Below are 21,185 nucleotides of genomic sequence, written 5' to 3'. Positions count from 1 at the left end.
ATTTCTTGCAATGAAAATTTCGTACTGTTCAAAATTCTAGACTGTTCTCTAGAATCAGAATTCCATTCATCAATTTTTTCAAAAGAAGCAAAATTTTCAATATCAAAAACTACTTGAACTAGGTCAGGGCTATTTAATGCTGTAAATATACTTTAAAAATCGTTTTTAGAAACAATAAATTACTACACCATAGTTTTTGTTTATTTCATTTTAACTCCACCTCAGTAAGATGACATAATCAACAAAATTATATACACTGTAATTCATTTTACTCAAACCAATATGGAATCATGAATATGAATCAAACTCTGGAAGGTATGGGTCATTGTGTTAAAAAATGATAAATAAACCTTAAATCCTAAATGTTAAGAATTATCCATCTTTCAATTTTCTTAAATGAACAATCTATTTGATTCAAATGAACTTAAATCTGTTTATACACTGTACAGAATATACAGAAATTAACCTACATGTAATCTCAAAATGAAAATCAAAATATTCTCAAAACATTTCTTTAACAAGATATAACATGAAGAAAAATACATTGTATTTGTCGAGAAGTTTTGTACTACAAATCAAGGCATTTAGAAAATGAAAAAGAAAAAAAAATTATATCTATCTAACTTAATTATTTCACACATGAATTAAACTTATATAAGAATACTCTGCAACATTGCTGTGTGTCTGCATTTATTAAGTAAATACATGTAGGAGAAATTTGAATAAAAATTCTTTCAAAAAAAACATAAAAGTAAACAAAAATCCATGATTTGCATATAGATGAACAAAAAATGTTTCAGCAAACAAACAAAAAAATCCCTAAAATAAATTTCAGAATCTTCAGATAGAGAGGGCAATATGTCTTATTGTGTTGACAAGTCAGCATCTTCCAATATAGAGGGCATGTCTTACGGTGTTGAAAAGTCATTTTCAGATAGAGAGGGCAATATGTTTTATTGTGTAGAAAAGTCAAAATAATCGATCACTTTAGAGCCACTGGCCTTGTCCTTTGAGTTGTTGGACCTCTGTACTGTTTCAATAGGTTTATCCTTCAACACCTCAAAACTCTGCTTGGCAGCCAGGGCAGATTCTCTGACAAAAGCAGCACAAGTTCTTTAATTAATTTTAAAAACAAGCCTACTTCACAGTTATTTTGAATATGGATAAAACATTTAGACTGTACGTTCAAAATTTTCATTTTTTGTAACAATTAAGGTTTCCACAGAAGCTAAAAATGGTGTTAAAGCCATAATATGTGTTCACATTTCTAATAAAATATTTAATCACATGCATTAAATATAATACCTGATTTCTGTTTCATTGTGTCTGTGGGGGATGGGAGTTGGAGCCTTGGGATGCATTTCCCTCTGTACATAAGCAGTCAAGGTCACGGTGGGTAACCAACACTTGTCTCTGAAATATAATTCATGTTAAATATTGTTATAATTATTCAATTGCTCAATCTCCCCCCCCCCCCAAAAAAAAAAAACCTTCTCAGACTTTATTTTTAGCTTTCATCATAATTACAAAGATAAGTCAAGACAAGAAAAAGTTGAGTTAAAGTAAAAATAATCCAAGCCATACTTGTAAGCAGTTGCGACGACATTTTTATTGGGTTCGTAATCGTAGCTCTGGGTCTCACACCCGTAACACTCGGCCAATTCATGGATCAGTCGTCTCTGGTCACGGTTCATTGACGGGAAGGAATGAGATCGATAGGCTTGTTTTGCCTGTAAGTAAATTTGATAGAAATCAATGCAATAAAGTTAAAGTTTTACCATTGTTATATGAACCAAAATGAAAAGTCTCTTTTATATATAAATACTGGCAATTACAATATAGGTATAGCTAAATGTGTCAGTTTATTGATTTCATATGAATGAAAATTGGTTTTACCTTTTTGGCATTTTGTACCAAATCATTGAAACTTTTCTCCACACTTGACACAATATGAAGATTTTTTCTTTTAAAAAAAAATTTTAACACATACATGTACATAAAACAGTCAAATGAAAAATAATTCTCAAATACATACAAGTCACAATAGCTATAGAACATCAATTTATCTTTTAGAACATAACTTCTAAATACATGTATCAACTGCCATTGCAGGAAAAACAATTTGCTACCCAACTGATTTCTAGGGAAGCTGAGAAGGAACAATTAGACTTAATATGTTGATGACTATATTCTCAATAACCATGTAGTTTTATTTATAAATTAAAATAATTAAATCCTGGGATCTTACTTGGTGAAATCCCTGAGGAATTCGGAGTAGGAGGGGCTGCCCAGCTTGGCCTGTAGGTCAGGGTTTTTGATCTCTAGGGCCAAGGCGAGTCGTCGATTTCTCTCAATCAGAGCACAATCAGCATCACATTCCAGCACTCTGTAGGCATTAAAATGATATATACTCTTAAGGACCCTCTACACACTAAAGCAGTATATGTTAACTGTAGAATCAATTTGACTTGTTGGGGGTCAATGTTCGAGGGCAAAGAGAATTTTACCTATTGGTGGGTGTGTTATTTCATAGATTTTGCATATTTATATAAAATATTAAATTAATAATATTAATAAATTAACTTTACAAAGTTTGTTGGGATTTAAATTTATGGGTAAAGATGACTAGTGAAATCCATGAACATACAAGTAGATGTTGTGTATGTTTCAATAGCAACTCTTGAAGTAAAATACAGTGAAAGTGAAACAAGTCTAAAAGCAAAATCACCTCTTGCAAAAAAGATTTGCTTTCTCATGAAAACACTAAATATCCATGGCAAACACAGTAATGTATGATTCTATACTCACTTTTGTTTTCTGGCCTTTTTCTGTGAGGTCAGATGAGAAATATCAACACTCTGTCCTGAACCCAGAGGCGTGGCTAGTGTCTGCATACTGAGGGTACCAAAGGTCAGAGGTTAAATAATGTAAACATTAGTCTCTTACTGAAGTTAATAATAATGCATTATTTTCCTTTCAATAAGACCAGAGATTGTAATGATATGCTCTGTAATACTCTAACAGGGAGTAAAAAACCAATGCTTATTCCATACTTGAAAAGGCAAGAAGAGGATGGCTTTATAATGGACTTGAGATTTAAAAATAGACTGACCTTTTGAACTCTGGGCTATCCAATGATTGACAGGAGACTGTCGCCTCTCTGTTTCCACAGCTACACTTGATCTTAACCTGGAATATTACATCCAACACAACTCTTAACATAAAGTAAACAAACTCTTCAGAGTTCCATTAAATAAATAAATTTTATTTTGATGACACCAAATGCAGAGGCATTTATCAGTGACGGAGGAAAAAAAAAGACCATTCAGAAAAAATTGATCATTAAAAGGAGTGAAGCATCAAGCAAATTAGTTTGTATAAAGAAATGATGCATTGGGTAAATTTTTTCCTATCAAAGAATGCATCAAGTAATTTTGTATCTTTAAAAACTTTATTAAAAATTCAAACCCTTAAATCCATTACCCTGGTAATACTACACAGAAATTCAAACTGACTAACCTTTGCTTTGCATGGATTGGCTGGGCATGGGTTGCCATAGTGACAGGGATTTGCACATGGATGGTCACAGTTTTCCCGTTTTATTTGACACGGTTGTTTACATTTCTCCCCCTCTGTCTGACAGGGACCCTGAATAAAAATAGATTATAATTGTTAAAACATATGGTTCAATATCCCTTGGCACGCTTTGTAAAGAATCAAATAGTTTTGGGATTGCTTTTATAGGAAAAATGTCATAAATTGTAAACAGCTTTTCAATTTTTACAGTTCTGTTGCAGAAATAAATTTTAACATTCATATGTATTTTTATACATGCATGTAACATCTTTCATCTTTTAATATATTATGTATTTAGCATTTCAATTATTTACTTCCTTCACAGTAAATAGTATTGAGTTTATTTTTACAATAATTATTTTTCATTTTCTTCAATAAAGTGAATCTAGAAGTTCTGTAACTTACACTGTGACAGACTTTTGTACACTTGTGTTGTTGGCATGGTAACACTTTGTTGCAGGGTAACCCACATGAAATGTTGTCACGGTGACAAGCAATATTCTTTCTGAGCTGTAAAAATAAATGTCAATCACTCTTCAAGTTTACTCATCATAAATAATAACAACTATTAATATATGTGAGCATTTTAAGATTCATTGAGATATTCTAATGTATTTATCATCTTGTTCTCTCTTGCACAATTGTGAGTAAATACTATAAGTAGTTCATCTTCATTTATTGTAGAATCTCAAATTTTTGTGGGGATAAAATTTCAGTGATTTGTCATCAAAAGTAGTTTCATGGGCATTTAATTTCGTTGTTTAGAAAGTAAACCTATTCAATATATGGTCCTACAAAATTTCAAGTAGGATTTAATTTCGTTGATAATTGTTAACAACTAAATTTAATCCCCACGAATATTTGTGTTTTTACAGTTACAGTATTTATTTACATTTCATAGGTTATCTTGAATAAATTCGACATTGATAATGTCCAATACACTTAAGCATGGCTATCACCCAGATTTAAACAAACTCAGTTCAACAGCTATTGGCAAATTTTTTACCTCATGTTTTCCCATGCACCATTTCTCTGTTAGGAACGTACAAGGGGGACAATTCTCATCACTGTGACAGCGATGATGGACTGAAATAAACACATTTTTCTTTATTATGTAGCTGGGCCACAAATTAAAATCTTGGAAGCCTAGGATCATCACTATACAGTGAATTCCTTGATGCATAAAGAGAAAATGACATTACAGAGCAAGAACGATATGCATGTTTAGCAATGTTATATGTAAAAATCATAGTTACGTAGAACGTGACATCATAATAAAAGAAACGTGAATTTAACCATTGTGACGTAATGACAGCCAAGTCCGTTATGTTTGGACTGTGTCGGTGCATTCACTTTGAGTGATTATATAATATAACTATTATGAACTTCAGTGAACGGTCAATATGTGGTTATAAGGACTCATGGTAATTGATATTGACCTCAGACACAGAAAATGATAGCGACCTTGCAGGCTCGGTCGCTATCACTTTCTGTGTCTTCGGTCAATATCAATTGCCATGAGTCCTTATAACCACATATCGACCTACACTGAAGTCCATAATTGTATAATATCAATCTGATACATACTTTCATGATCACAGGAATGGACCCGGCTACAAATCTGTTTACATTCTGGAGGCTTCGTCCCGCAGGGAATCGGGGGATACATGATCTCCGCCCCACAGCGACAAGTCAGCTCATCAAAACCTATACATCAAAAAAACCAGATATCACTGAAGTTAAAGCAGGAAACATGATAATTAAAGAATACATAATTTTACACAAATGGGGAGTTTACAATTTAACAGTTAATTTGCCAGAAATTTTCCTCTTTAATGCTTTAAAACATGTTATTAAAAACTTCTCTCTGTTTCAAAAAAAATATTTTTTTCTAAATTTTATTGAAAATTTTCAACAGCATACTTATATTTTATATAAAATAAAAATCAATATAACAGTTAAATTATTATGGTGGCAATTGAGTCTCACTTCAGAGTTAAGCCAAGAATCTTTGATATACTGTAGAAACTTCCTTGCAAAATGGTAAACCTTGTATATTGGCCAAGTCATAATCCAAGGACCAACCTAGGGGGCGACTAGGGCGAAATAGTCGCTTTTGAGCTCCAAACTTCGCCGTAATTTATCATGAAAGCGAAGTTTAAGTCGCCTTAACTTTTGCATTTCCTTTATTGAGAATCATAAAAAATCTATTAAGAAACGTGGTAGAATCATCAGTATTGTATAAATCTGGTTTTATTACTGATGAAATAAGCGAAACAGCAGGACACTTGGACCTGTTTCTCTACTAATGACCAAGTCATCGAATACTCTGTCGGAACTCCTCTGGATTTTACGCTTCCGTGTATGTAAAAGTCCATTGTTACAAGTTTTACACAACAAGACGCAAAACAGCTGGACAGCTATCGATGTCATGCCAAAGATGTTGGAGATGATTATAGATCTTTTTATTGTCAAATAATTCATTCATGCTGTGAATACAGACATATTTTTACTGTTATATTATGGAGTTATTAACTGTCGGAAGAAATTACAAGTCTAATAAACACAGTCAAGTAGTTCAATCGGCATGCAGTAGTGCATAAAAACTTTTTTAGAAAAAGAATTGATGATAAATGAATTTTGAAGTGAAAAAAAAAATGACTATATGCAAAGAGCTTGAAAATCGAAAATAACAAGAGAGAATATTAAAGTTAAATGTGCATACTATGCAAGAAATGAAAAAAAATTGATAAACAAGTTTATTTATAAGAAATTTATGCAATGATATTGTTTAATTTTTGGGGTCAGATAATTTTATACTTTGTAATTGGAAAAATATAAAAACAAATTTTCAAAGATTTTTTTTTCTCTCTTTTTAATTATTTTTAGTATGATATTATTAAGGTAAAAATATTGAAATGTTATTTATCAATAAGTTATAAACAATGAAATAATTTTATTTTGAAAACGTTTGATAATGATTGATGTGTGCGGCACACACCAAGAAGTCTCCCTAAATTTTAAAACTTCTCCCTAAATTTCTCTGAGGGAGAAGTGAAGTCTCCCTAAATTTTTGGTCTAGGTTGGTCCCTGATAATCTAGTGAACTCAGCAACAAAATATTCCTCAAATGAGGGTGGAAAGTGATGATTATTCCAGAGATGCCTGATTTGTACTTACTGGCCATCAGACAAGGTGGACATTTTCCTCGGTGACAGAGTTCTTCACACTTGTGTAGACCGCAGGGCAGCTTCTTCCCACAGATTAATGAGCAAGGGTGATCCTCTGACTAAATATAAAAATACAAGGGTGATCCTCAGTCTAAATATAGAAATCAATAAGGAGGGGGGATCTTCAGACTAAATATAGCTATAAAGCAATAAACAGGGGTGATCCTTGGACTAAATATAGAAATAAATTAATGAACAAGGGTGATCCTAAGTCTAAATATAGAAATAAAGCAATGAACTGGGGTGATAAAACAAAACAATGAGCAACAATCTTTTCAAACTAAACATAGACAAAAACATTGAACATATGAAGCAAAGAATACAACTGATTTTCTATATATGTTTTTATGGAGCTTTAAAATTTTTTCATTTTTGTACATCTTACAAAATGATTGAAGTTTAAAAGCTTATATCTATCACCAGTTAAGATTAAGGGGAGGTAATTCTTACCACACAACAATGTTGTCCACACTTGTGTCTTTGACAGGATCGTAGCTTGTTACATTTCCTCTCACACAGAAATACTCGATCTAAAACGAGTTTTAAAATATATACATTTATTAATTTTAGATTACATATATAAAAACAACGTATTTATATATCAGCATTCTGTGAAACATATAATATCTGAAGTACATAGTAAATTAATTCCCATATTTGCAACTTAAAATTACAAAAGATAAAAGAAAAAAAATCATTTTCCTTTTCTCAGTTTACCATTATAAATTGTAATGCTCTTTTTAGGCATTGATTGGACAAATTTTCTTTCTTCATGAAGTACATTTTGTAATTGATGCAAAGAAAAGTTGAAAATAATGTCATCTTTGCTTTGATTCTTACAACTTCATAAAATATACACTCAATTTCCCTGCATTTTGTTAAATAATTCTTATATAACTTTTCATAACAATAAGTCAGTACCTGGTAGCTTCATGACTTCGGTACATGGGAACTCTTTTTTGAACTTGGTACAGCGACACGTCATTTCTGTTGTCAGGTCACATGGTCCACATGGGCCCTCATGGCACTTCCGCTCACAAATATGGGGTTTCTCTAAAAATAATTACATAGATTCAGAATAAAGCATTATAATTAGGATAAACAAATGTTTAATTAGATAAACTTTTTTGTAGGGTTACGGAGACTATGAACAGTGATAAAAGAAAATCTGTTGAATTTATTTGCATCCAAGCTTTGCTTGGCATCAAGATACTTTTAAATCACTCAAATTTTCAGGGTTTGAGGAAAAATATTGGTTCGTGGAGAAGTCATTTCACGAATAAAATTTTTGCTCAGGTAAAGATGGACTTTTACATTTCCTGGCAGACATGAATTTGAGTATCTCTACATACCTCAAAAAAACAATGTAAATTAACCTCCATAAAAAAAATCAGCCATTTCAGAGTTCTTTACATTAAAATAATTTTTTTTGTGTCATCAGGTGTCACTTACTAGATGGGCCACACTTCAGAGGTTTCCCACACTTGTTACCACAGGTGGGTATGGGGTCGAGACAGGACTGCCTGGGGGTGGATCCTAGGTCTTTCAGATCCCTGGCCCCACAGGGACAGGTCTTTATGACCTCGGGGAGGAGCAGACACGATTGACAGGGGCCTTCATGACACACCTCCTTACATTCATGGTTTCCACAGTTCAGCTTCCTGTTGTAAATTAAATATGTTGTTAGTACAAACTGATTCTCTTCCGTTATTCACATCATTCAGGGTTGTCCCTTAGAACAAGGGGCTGGGGGATTTCCCCGTCTATAATTACATAATCTTTTTTTTAATTCTACTTTCCCCTCAACCCCCTGTGAGGGGAGGAACCTTGGACCCCCTTCTTCTTTTCTAATGTACCACATTATCTGAATTCTACGGGACAACCCTGTTAGCATACCCTCATGTCAGTTGGTCCCTAAACTAGCTAATTCATATTAGTACAAATACATGTACATACATACAGTTAATTCTCGATAAACCGCCACCTTTTGTAATTTAGAAATCATGGCGGTATAACGAATTTGGCGATGAATTGAATTTCCCATCGTTAAGGAAACCAGAAGTAGAGTTACCGTTCTTAGAAATACAATTTAGCGTTTCTATTCTCATTATTACATGTACATGTACATATTAAAAACATATTTCTAAGTTTTAAAATACTTCAAGTAATTTTTTATGTACAATTTCGCTAAAACAAAATGTGCAGTTATGAAATAAAGACAAGCACATGTGGATGCATTTAAATCTGCACGACTGATATTGAAAAAAAAATGCTGGGTCGATCGTCGTGATATATTGCCGATAATATGTAAAATGAATTCTTGAATAAATTCATTGTTTAAGGCATCATTGTTAATAAAACATTCACAATTTATACCGTTTAATTATTTTTTAAGCAAATTTTGCATTGTTTAAAGCATAGATCATCAAAATAATATCGTTATCTGTGTTCTTAAACAATGACCGCCTTCGTGGCAAAGCCGTCACTAAATGATTTTTATTAAACAGAAAACAAAATTATCATAACAGTTCATGTTAAAATCATTGTTTATTTAATTCTTATTTAATTATTTAATTGCATTTACCTTGCCTGGCTTTGCATGCTTTACAACAGGGATAGCGTCAACCAATTAGCCGCGCTTCACTGACCACATGGTCTGTGGCGGTATATCGAGATAATTGACACTTAAAATTGGACGTTTGTTGTGAAAACTGGGTGGCGGATGGCGGTATGCGAATTTGGCGTTATAAAGAGAATTTTATATAGCAGGAAAAACGTTCTTGGCAAATCATGGCGGTATAGCGAAAATGGCGATGAATCGAATGGCGATAATTCGAGAATTGACTGTATGTTAATTGGACGTTGAGATATTTCAATGAAGTACAAAAATTAAAAGCAAAATTATATTTTAAGATATTTCTGAGCTTTATATGTTGAATTGATGCGAATAACTTTACTCTGAAGGTACTAGTATAACATACTTGGAACACGTCTTTCCACAGCAAAAAGAATCTGTAAAGGACTCACTGCTCCCACAAGTTATCTCCCTTGTTTCATGACTCCCATAGCACTCTGTAAAATCAGATATTATTATCACTGTTACCACATTGGTGGAGTTTTTGTTCAGAGCTGTATATTACTCAGAGAAATTAACAATTAGCCTTTCAGGAGGTGGTGGTTCAACATTTTACAAGCAAAATTAATAGGGCTAGTGCTTTTCATGTGGACAGGATCCCTGCCATTCAAACCATGTCCTGGCCTTTACAGTAAAGATTTATTAGTCTTATGACCTCTCACCTTTTTCAGATGTCCTCTTACCTTGTTTGATGACCTCCTGACAGGGTTCACACTGGCCGTCATGACACACAGCCTTACAGAAGTGTTTACCACAGTTCAGCTGTTTGTCACAGACACTAGAACATCTGAAGACCTCAACACTACTGCACTTCGTGGATTGACTACAAATTAAAACACCGCAAGTGAATTATCAAATAAAAGCAGGACAAGACATGGACAAAAACATCCTAGAGATGTTATAAAAAGGGTCAAGGTTACAACTGCCATATATAGTCCTATAGATGCAAAATTTTATTTTAACATCATCCTTTAAATCATTTGTAAATTGATTGGGTAGGGCTGATATTAACAGGTTGATGGGAGTACACCAAACATATAATTTCTTACATTGGTATTTTCACAAGTTTTATTTTTATGCACTTACATGATTACTAAGTATACTTCTGTAAAGTAGCAATAATAAAAACTGCCTCACATTCCCTTTTCACATTACTGTTTTGTTTTAAAAGTTGTAATTTTTGAGAGCAAAGATTCCTTATTACAATGTAAAAGGCATTTTATTTTCAAAATGCAAAGAAAAGGATTGCAAGAGTTGCCACCGGCTTGTACGCTAAGGCATGCCACAACATAATTATGATAATCTGTAGTAATATTGCTGCCATTACTCTATACCTGGTTTTCCCACACAGACAATGGCGGGGGACCACAGCGTTACACGGAGGGCAGGGTCCTGGGTGACACAGTCTGCAACAAGATTACAACAAAATTAAGATGGAATGACCAGACATTTCTACTAGTGACATACATGTCTTTTCTTTGACTTAATATTAACGTTAAGATCATACAGAAATCATGCTGGAATAATCAACCATCAACATCATTTAATGATGATATATTCAAAGATCAACAGTTTTAGTCAATAAATTATCCTGCTATAAAATAAGATGATTTGAATATAAGGTCAAGACATCTGGTCAAAAGGTCATCTGTCTCTGCTAGTCATGACTCAGTGTCTTTGGTGAAACGCCCACATACCAAATGCCAAAATCTTATGGGTTAAAACAAAAGTTTACCCCCCCCCCTGAAAATGACTTAGTCAAATCTCCATATATCAAAGACATATGAAGATCATAGCAGTATGGGTTATATTGACAAATGATACGTCCACATCCAACATGTGAGAAATCTGTCTAGTAAGGATGAGAAATCTAGCAAGGTTATATTAATGTTTGAGAAAAACAATTCTGTAAACATGGGCCAATCTTCACTGAGGGAAAGACAAACATATAGTACTTAATAAAAAATAGACAGAATTCAATTAATGCACTGTCAGCCTTTCAAATTCAATTACATGTACCATCGTTCCGATTGTGACATCTTTATTTTAAACACATTTTATGCAAGGTCAGCTGCAAGCACAGACATATGCAATAATGAATTCAAAATATATTCTATTCAAAATTGGGGAATAAATCTATCTTGCAAATGTTACATAATTTCATTTCTATTTTTGATAACTCTTTGAAAGTTTTTGAGTAGTTTATTTAAGGAATGAAGCTTATTTCAACATATGTTATACGATATGCGAACCGTTTTAGAAAAAAGCGTAAACTGCCCCAAGTTATGTTATATCGTATAACATAAGTTGAAATAAGCTTCATTCCTTATAATTTAATTTCAGTGTTGACAATAAGACAATTTTTCCTCCGGAAAAAGGCTTCAAATATAGCATATTTTAAAAGTAACGTCAAGCGGAGTGATACGTTTTTTGACGTAACTCATTGTGACGTAGGCAAGTTATGTTATACAAAATGGATAAAATCTTTTATCCAATCAAATGACGTGTTACAACAAAAATTTAATTATTTCTTGATAATTCTACCAGAATGCAAATAAGTAAATCGATAGGTCAGGGGCTAAGAAGGCCAAATATTAGGGCTGGGTATTGGCCCAAGATTTCGTATTGCGATATATTGCGATATTTTAAACTGTATTGCGATATGTATTGCAATATTTTCAATGTAATTAAAATGGCATTTTCTTACTATATTTACTTAATTTACATACAGAATGTACATAACTGTGAAAAGTAACCAACACGGAAAAAAATCTTGCTAATTTTATTTAAGTTATGCTCTGAAATGCTCTCACAAAACAACTTCTGTCTTACTGTTTGGCTTAATAACAAATTTTCATAAGTGCATTTTTATATTTAATGACAAAATTCCTTAATCTAAACATATTGCCAATATATCGATATTACAAAATCATATTGTGATACGATATTTTTTGTCATTGTATTGCAATATATTGAAATATCGATATTTTTGCCCAGCCCTACCAAATATGCAGGCGAATCTCATGCGCGTCTGTCTTTGTGCCTGATACTAAGGAGGCAAAATATGCATGAACATTTTGTGCTGTTGTCTTTGTATTCAAAATGGGCGAGGACTATTGAAATTGGCATGGGTGTCCTCCTGTAATTTAAATCTATTCTTCTACATTTTCATAATCTAAATATTATACAATTTTATTTCACAATGAAATGGAAATATAATGAATCACTGTCTAGTTAGTATAATATGCCAGGGACATCCTGGCATACTATACTAACTAGTGATTCCTTAAATAACGGTCAACGAGAATTACAGGATAATACCTACATGTTACAGTTGTGTTTACAGTTGATGGAGCGGATTTTCCGGCACACCTCTCCACAGCTGTGTGGAGTCTCCATTCTGTTCCACTCCGGATCTCGGACTTTTCCTATTGCAGGAAAAAATTACATTAATTTCTGAAAACTCTTTAATAAAACATATCACCGAGTAATTTATACTTTCATCCTCTTAATTGTTCAAGTTACAACAATACAACATTCCAATTCAATGGCTAGAGTGGGGACACATTGGGAAAACCAAGTAAATATATTCTCTGATATGTATGAATTCAAAATTGATAACTTGTAATCAATTCATTAGCTCTGTCTCTGTATAAACTAGAGAGGACTTTTGGTGAAGAAAGATACAATGTACTTACACAATAACCTGGTTTATACTGGTTTGTATGGTTTATAGCATAACCATTTAGATGGTTTTTAAAATATGTAATTTTTTCAGCAGTGTTGCAATCATTCATCCCCATATTCAGAAACAAAGAAAACACTTTATTATACAGATTTAATGATCTATTTAGAGGGATTCTGATATTTATAATAGAATGTTGATCTTACCACAGAAACACCTGTACTGGTTTGGGAATTTCTCTGTTGTGGTCTGACAAGCAGGGCACCTCCAGCCATTGTCTGACCCTGTAGAAGAAAGCACTCTATAAATGTAAAAGATTGTAATTATCATGAATTTTATTGAAAAAATGAATTTATAAATTTATTAATATGCATAAAACAAGTATGATTTCTCTTTGATATAGCCATATGTCAATGAATAATGTTTTTTAAAAAAACCATTAATGAGAAGGGAGTGTTAAATTTTGTAATAAAAGGTAATTATGCTTTACAAAATAAAGGATTATGCCAATATATTTTCTTTCATTTTATTCTTGACTTCAAGGGGACATATACTTCAAATCCTGACAAGGCTAGGCAGGGCTATTATTCCTGTATAAATGTTAACTTATTTTCTGTGTTATTTTTGCCCTTTCACACTTGCACACAATTTTGCCCCATTTTAATTTCGACCAGTCACATTTCTGTTGTAGAACTTATACTGTGCTCTTTGAATTCGCACCTTTTTTAAAATTCGCCCACCTGTGAGCAGGACCAAATGGGTGAAAATAAAACCGGGATGAAAATTTCCCTGTATACAGTATTCTTACCCTCCACCCTGGCGGTAGGGGACCTGGCCCAGGTTTTTATACAGCGGAGATGGAAGATGTGATAACATCCATTACAGCTCCACACTGCATTCTGTCCGCGGATTGTTTCACAGCACACCATACACTCGTAGGTCCCCATAGTCAGCTGTTCAATCAGCAGAGCTATGAAAAATAAGAGAATATTCATAAAAACCTAAAGAAAGGTACCTAGCATATTTTCAGCTAAACTCAATCAATCATGCATTCAATTAGAAAAATTTCTAGGAAGTTTGACAGTGACTGTCATTATTATTCAACATTTTGATAGGAGCTAAAAAGGAAAATTATGGTTAAATAAGAAGAAACTACCTCTTTGACTTTCATCCACTTTTCCTGACGACGTTCTGAAAACTCGTGGCTTTTTCTGACCCTTATAATATGGCTGCTGGCCTTGATTCCCTGTTGCTCTATAATTATTATAACTAGATGTGTTTTTCCTTTCCTTTTCATTAACACTTAAATTATCCTGAGATGTCCATTTCCCTGAGTCGTGATCACTATACTCGCTCACAGATTCAGAATCTTTACGACTCCTATCCTCTTCTATATCCCTAAATTTAGCCTCCGCATCACGCCGAGATATTAAACTATCCGACTTATTAGATATTTTGTTAGCAGTTTTTCTTTCACTAGCACTATTTTCTATTTTCCTTATTAGGATATCCACTTAGCAGATGCCCTATATTTATCATTGTCATAGCGATCATGTCTTTTATTACTGTCATATTGACTAGGGTAATCTGCCCTATATTTATCATCGTCATAGCGATCATGTCTTTTATTACTGTCATATTGACTAGGGTAGTCTCTGGGACTATTTCTTTGTTCCTGACGATTTTCCCTCTTTTTTTGACTTTGTTTATTTTCTCTGTTGTCATCTCTTGAATCATACTTATTCCCTCTATAATCAGAATTAGGTTTATTTTCTCTTGGACTATGCCTATAATCCCTATACTGGTTTTGACTTTTTTCAGATCTTTCCTGTGCACTTTTAGGCCTCTCTGCACCTTTATTGCCTTGCTGCCTTTTTCTTTCATTCTTTATACTAGATTTTGGATTATCGGCTTCTTTGCTACTGAATGCTGCAAAATTCTTTTCAAAAAAATCTTGATCAGACTTGTAACTTTTAATCTTCTTTTCTTTTACATCTGCTTTTTCTTCTTCTAAATTCTGATCTTTACTAGATTTTTCCTGGTATAATTTTTCATTCTCACTTTGTTTTTCATTTTCTTTATCTGCATTGTCTTTTACTTTTCCACTTTCTTCCTTGTTTTGTTTAAGAGGTTGATCTCTCTCTTTAACTGATCCATACTTTTCCGACCTTTGACCTCTCTCAAGCCTATGACCTTGAAGTTTCTCATGTCTCTGACCTCTTCTATATCCTTGCCCTCTTTCATATCCCTGACCATTCTCCCATTCATATCCAGAAGTCTGACCTTCCCTGTAGCCTTGACTAGGATTTCCTCTATAACCTTGATTGTGACCCCCTCTGTGACCTTGACCCCTAGCAGATTGAGGTCTATAGCCTCTAGCACTGTTCGGATTCTGATTTCTTCTGTCTTGCTTCATTTGGTTGTTGTGATAAGCATTGTTATTTCCTGACATTTGTCCTAGACCCTGAGGATTATTATCAGATTGAGACATTTGCCTTTGTATTCCTTGATCTCCATAATACTGTGTTTGAAAGTTGTTTAAATTTGGCACAAAAAACTGCCCTGGGGGAGGAGGAAACATAGCAGGGTTGTGAACTGGAGGGGGTGGAAAGTTCACTGGGTGAGGATATGGTATACTCTGAGGGTCAAACTCTCCATAGCTTTGTCCATAGTCAGAAGGATTACTATAGTAAGAAGCCATCTGAAAGCCCTGTTGAGGTCTGCCAATTATTTTTCCTGCAAGTGAAAAAAGATAAAACATTTTTCATTTATTTTATATATTCTTTTTGGAGAAGTTTGGTTATAACGAATCATAAGTTAGTATTATACTTTCTAATGATTATATTCAGTGCAATACTCATTATACATGTACTATCTCTTGTCATATAAATATGTTAAAAAATGGCTCAAACTTGTCTTCTCTCAATTTCTCAGAATGTGCTTACGTATTACATCCGAGGAAATTCGGAAATAAATACCTGAGCTGTCCGTTATGGTAAAAGACGCAACTTTCTATCAGTCTGTTGCAAATATCTGATTGCTTGTTGGGCAATCACAAGTGACTGTGAGAGTTCTGTCCCGATATAACGGTTATTTCATCACAATTTTTGACAAATCCAGTTTATCATGCGCTTGAATTTCTGTGTCTTCAGAGCGCTTACTGTAAATGGCGACTGTCACAGTGCGCTTGATTCGATCGTTTGAGCATCGAAACCTAAAACACGTGGTTTATCACGAAGTAGATTTATCACAGAGTGTAAGCAACTTCAAAGACTTCATAAAAAACGGTAATTTTCCCACTCTGTTTCGAATGCCAACTCCATATATTGGCATTTATGAGTTCCAGTACCAACCACCTTGAGTGAGTTTGTATGGTGTCCCATTAGGGTCATTTTCTTAAGTGTAACAGCGCGTTAGGAACAACGCTGTAGTGAAAAAGACAATGCGCTAATGCGTTGTTCACAACACACACGGCCGTTGAAATGACACACAATCTGCAATAATGCTAACTCAACTTTATTGTTGTGTATAAAGTTTATACACAACACATTAACACATAACACACCATCAGTCACTAGTCAACGCATCTTCACAAAACATGCCAGCATGATGTGTGTTAGCATGACGGCATGTTGTGTTAAGTTGTGTTGACTGCAATTATGTGTTACAAGAAAGTTTATTGTAAACATTGCTTTGCCATTTCACTTCGTGCCAACGCTTTGACATTTACAAACTGCAACGTACTTGAATGAAGCATTAGAAACAACGGACTGGTGCATTGTCACTTTGCGCTAGCATGTTGTCACTTTACACAAATGCTTTGTCATTTACATAAGTGCAACAATGTGTTAGAAATGAGCTGGCATGTTGTCACCTTGACCTAGTACGTGTGTTGTCACCTTTTAGCTAGCAGGTACTGAGCGCTTCATAACAACGCATTTTAACTATTGTTGTCATTGAGAACCTGGTTAACCATCGAACGATGTGAGTATTGATTATTATAACTGCTATTCAGAATTTACTTTTCATAGTAAATAAGTAAAAAAAAAAATAAATGTTAAATTATACTGTTCATAAATGAGTCTTAAACACATTTCCCTTAATTTTATGTACCGTTATAGTTGATCTAGTGTTTCATAAATAGGATGAAATTGATTTGATTAGTTTTCACAGTTTATGTAATCGATTAATTATATCTTTGATTGCCAGGGGGTAAACAAATTTTGGAGAAAGGAATTAATATAATTATCTCATTAAATAATTAAACGACATGCCGCCACAGACATACTCTGCTTCAGAGAACATGTATTTTAAAGGGACAGTTGATTTGAAATCTATAAAATATAATTCATCTGGTAGTTATCGTGTACGGGTTTGACTATAAATATCACCTATAAAGCTTAAAAAATAATTGGAACCCAGTGATTTACTGGACACTCCACAAATTACCCAGTGATCACGGGGTATGTAAATAATATACCGGTATACAAATACTAGTATGGAAACTTTTATGAAAACACATCCCATGTAACTGTGTACTCGATCGGAAGATTCAGCGAGTAACCAATTTCTAAAAATCGTCCAATTGGACAACACTTATTTTAACGAAAGTATTGTTGCACTTTTTCAAGTGATAACCTTTTGCAAAGTGACATTGCTTCATCTCATTGTGAACAATGCGCTAGTGTAATGATCACAGTGGATCTAAATGCCCATGAAATCGTCCAATCATATCATTTTATATTTAACCAATCGGCGCTTGATATTATAACCAATCAGAGTTTCAGAATCATCAACCAATCATTAAGAATTAGAAAGAGTATAAATACAGGCACCCATGAAGTATTTGGTTACTTGGTTGTTACAATGTATAAAAATCGTGCGAGTAACACCTCTGGTCTAGGTTCTGTGGTTAGTGTGTTGGGATAAACAGAATTGTTAGTTAAACCAGAAGGAATAACTCAAAAATACAATAATAAAGAAATGGAACAGCTGACTTAATATCTAAACCCTTGGCGATTCTATTGTCATTTATATATATATACATATACTTTTAATACAAAGGTGTCTCTGTGACTTTTTATTATTGGTGTGTTTTTTTAGGTAGTTGCATTTTGAAATCTGTGTATATGTAAACAACAGGATTGTTGGTTAAACCACTGATATTGTTGGTTACAACTACAGTGTTATAACTTCATATTTGATTATTTGCTTGATCGTTAGTGATTTAATTGTGGTTGATTCGTTTCTTATAATTCGTTGTCGTTAAGTTCATATTTGTTTGCTAATCAGTTATTGCTGATATGGACCTCCACCATAAATATATATACATAGTGAATTTAAGATCAGTTCTGGTACAGTTTTAGTGCCATTGTTGTTAAGGTTTGTTTAATTTGATATAAACGTGATTCTTAGGAAGGAATCCTAAGCGGACCCAATTATAATATAAATCATTTGTACTTTGTAAAAACGTTACACTAGCATGTCACTTCATGCTTGTCTGTTGTTTATATTGTGCTGTTACACTTTTGCAAATTGCCTTATTGGGGCACCATAAGATGGATAAATAACATTTTGCAATTTTCTTCACCTTAAATTATCATGTAACAACTTAGACAAGGACTTTGAATTTTTTTTTTCAAGAATATTCCTTTGGTATAAGATTTTTATCAATATATTGTGTAAATTTCAGAAAAAAAAAATTTAAGTTATTGCAGTTTATAATTTTACATTTGGTGACAAAGTTTTGCATAAATTCAATTGGATTATTACAATGTAATAAAAATCATGCATTGGTATCTGGAAAAGGTACATGCAATAATCAAAACTACTTTCTATTACAGACACACTGAAAATATCGCACAAGCCACATGGGTCAAAGGTCAGTTAAGATTTTGATGCGTGCTCTAAAATCTAAGCAATAAGTGTTGCATAAGGGCTGTCCCTAAGAATTGAAATAGCTGGAAACATTGGAAAAGTAGAATTGAGTTTTCGGTTCTTCCCCAAACAGCAAGTTGAGGGGGAATGCCAAAGAAAATGGGGGTGTTAGTATAATGTCATTATAGGATGGAAATTTCCTGGTCCCAAGGTCTTAGGGACATCCCTGTGCAACATACATGTCAAATGTAAAAGATGTTCAAATACGGTATGAAAATTAAGTTTCCGAACAGTTAGTAATTGTATTGAGCAGTGATGTGCAATTTTCAAAAATGGATGTACATAAATTTCAATGATGTGTCAGTCTTATGGTAATCTTTATTTGACTCGAGAGTAATGACCCAGTAATTAACTTGGTAATTCTTATTTGACTTCAGAGTAATGACCCAGTAATTAATTTGGAGAATGATGAGGGACTTATACTGAAAGACGACCAGACCCTGGCAGACAGTGGTGTAGGTAGGTAAGCCATTTCTCTAGCACAAATAAGCTGACCATCTATGGATTGTACACTGTACAGGATAACATGGTTATAGGGAACATGCTGTAATAAATTGATGCTTATAGCAAATTGATTTTCTTTCTCCTCGTCTTTATTATATAAACTTGATGGATATAATAAGTTAAGCTTAGAGTGTAGCAAACTTGTCCTTCCCTGGCTCTCTTATACATGTGTGTTTTACTGTTAATAGTACATAATGTAATAGATTATAAGTTTTTTTAATCGAGTTCATGAACATCATTTTTCACTTTACTGTTTTTCAAGGATCCAAAGCTGAGTTTTTTTTTCTTTGAAGCCATTTTTTGGAAAATAATAGATAAGTTTCATATAGCAATAGCAAGACTTTCAGGTATGGAGGTTTGAGCACATATATGGTATCATGTTGCTTTATAGTTAAAGAATATTTCTGAACATGATAATTGCTACAATAATACCTAATCAGTTATTATGATAATGATAGATTATTCTTTTTACATTCCAGAGGATGAGACAGAGATTTCTTTCTTCAAGCTGGAGGATTATGAAGTGTACAAGAAAAACCCACATCTGGCCTGGTGACCGTATGGTGTCACACATTGGATATTCTCTTTATTCATAAACCATGGACCATACTGTATCTGTGTACCAGTGTGAGAAACTCTCATCATAGTGAAAGAGATATCAATAATGATAGCTACAATACTCCTTCAGCTGGAAAATAGAAGTCTTGCATCCATACAAGAAAAAAAATGTTTTTTTCTTCAAGAGACCAAGTTATTAATGCCAATAAAGATTATATTTTTGCTTGCATTTTGTTAGTATGTGCAATAAATTAAAGAAATGCATGAATGGAGTTTCATTTTTGTTTTGGAAATCAGGTTTACTACTGAATTCCTATTGAGGTTATTGTGACAGAAGGCTCATAGGTTACAACAGTCACCTTGGCATTGTTTTTTCTTCTTCTCTAGCCCCTCTGATCATTATATTTGAACAGAATACACTAGCTGAGTATTCTTGCATTTAAGTGCCATATGATCATTTTGCAAGTCTCATTCTTGTAGGTCTTATACATGTAGTTACATGGGCATTGTTAAAGCCTACAATTTGGAGAGAACGGTCATAGGCATTTATGCCTGCTGTTAAATCCAATTCAATGAATAAAATATATTTTAAACTAAACTAAAGCCTGCTATTATAAGCACCACCCTCAGATTTACTTGACTGCGTTTGTTAAGTGTAGAGCATAAGCTCTGTTTAGCTACATGTAAAGTACAAGTGATTCATAACAATGTGCTTTAAAAAAAACATAGTACAGATTTGCAGTACATTTTGTTTTCTGATTCAGAAGTTTACTGGCAATACCATACTTAAGCATCCAGTTAATGCATTTTCATTTCCTATTACATGAAATAGCAAATTGCCAAGTCTGACATCTTTGCTAAGTATGCCATATTCTTGAATCACCTATAAATCACTTAACAGTTCTATTCTGATATGTTTTACAACATGTACTTTTATTTTTTCATTGAAAGAATTTAGACTGGACTGAGGACATCAGCCTGCATAGCTCAATGGTTAGAGCACCTGACTAGTAATGCAGGGGTCCAACCGTCCAAGGGTTCGATTCCTGGTCAAGCCATAA

General features: G+C 33.4%; 2 protein-coding genes across 2 annotated transcripts; one reads left to right on the top strand and one right to left on the bottom strand.

Moving 5' to 3' along the window:
• Positions 1–707: 707 nt before the first annotated feature.
• Positions 708–16,229, bottom strand: LOC134248157 (transcriptional repressor NF-X1-like). The gene is given in 24 exon segments (XM_062730569.1): positions 708–1,092; positions 1,306–1,413; positions 1,585–1,730; positions 1,897–1,963; positions 2,249–2,386; positions 2,809–2,895; positions 3,113–3,189; positions 3,520–3,648; positions 3,982–4,086; positions 4,583–4,662; positions 5,164–5,283; positions 6,756–6,864; positions 7,256–7,335; positions 7,727–7,858; positions 8,258–8,466; positions 9,787–9,877; positions 10,124–10,263; positions 10,775–10,846; positions 12,766–12,868; positions 13,332–13,409; positions 13,934–14,095; positions 14,282–14,636; positions 14,639–15,861; positions 16,104–16,229. Coding segments are annotated over 23 exon segments (3,915 nt in total). The 5' UTR covers positions 15,827–15,861; positions 16,104–16,229; the 3' UTR covers positions 708–953.
• LOC134248156 (UPF0538 protein C2orf76 homolog) lies at positions 16,189–20,358 on the top strand. The gene is made up of 4 exons (XM_062730568.1): positions 16,189–16,412; positions 18,969–19,006; positions 19,440–19,521; positions 20,046–20,358. Exons 1-4 carry the CDS (start codon positions 16,292–16,294, stop codon positions 20,120–20,122), a joined length of 318 nt encoding a protein of 105 aa, XP_062586552.1. The 5' UTR covers positions 16,189–16,291; the 3' UTR covers positions 20,123–20,358.
• Positions 20,359–21,185: the final 827 nt, after the last annotated feature.

This window comes from Saccostrea cucullata, unplaced genomic scaffold, assembly GCF_032062105.1.
Source record: "Saccostrea cucullata isolate Sc308-1 unplaced genomic scaffold, CSIRO_AGI_Scuc_v1 ctg1130, whole genome shotgun sequence".
Classification (NCBI taxonomy): domain Eukaryota; kingdom Metazoa; phylum Mollusca; class Bivalvia; order Ostreida; family Ostreidae; genus Saccostrea; species Saccostrea cuccullata.
This window is presented reverse-complemented; position numbering and strand designations above follow the sequence as displayed.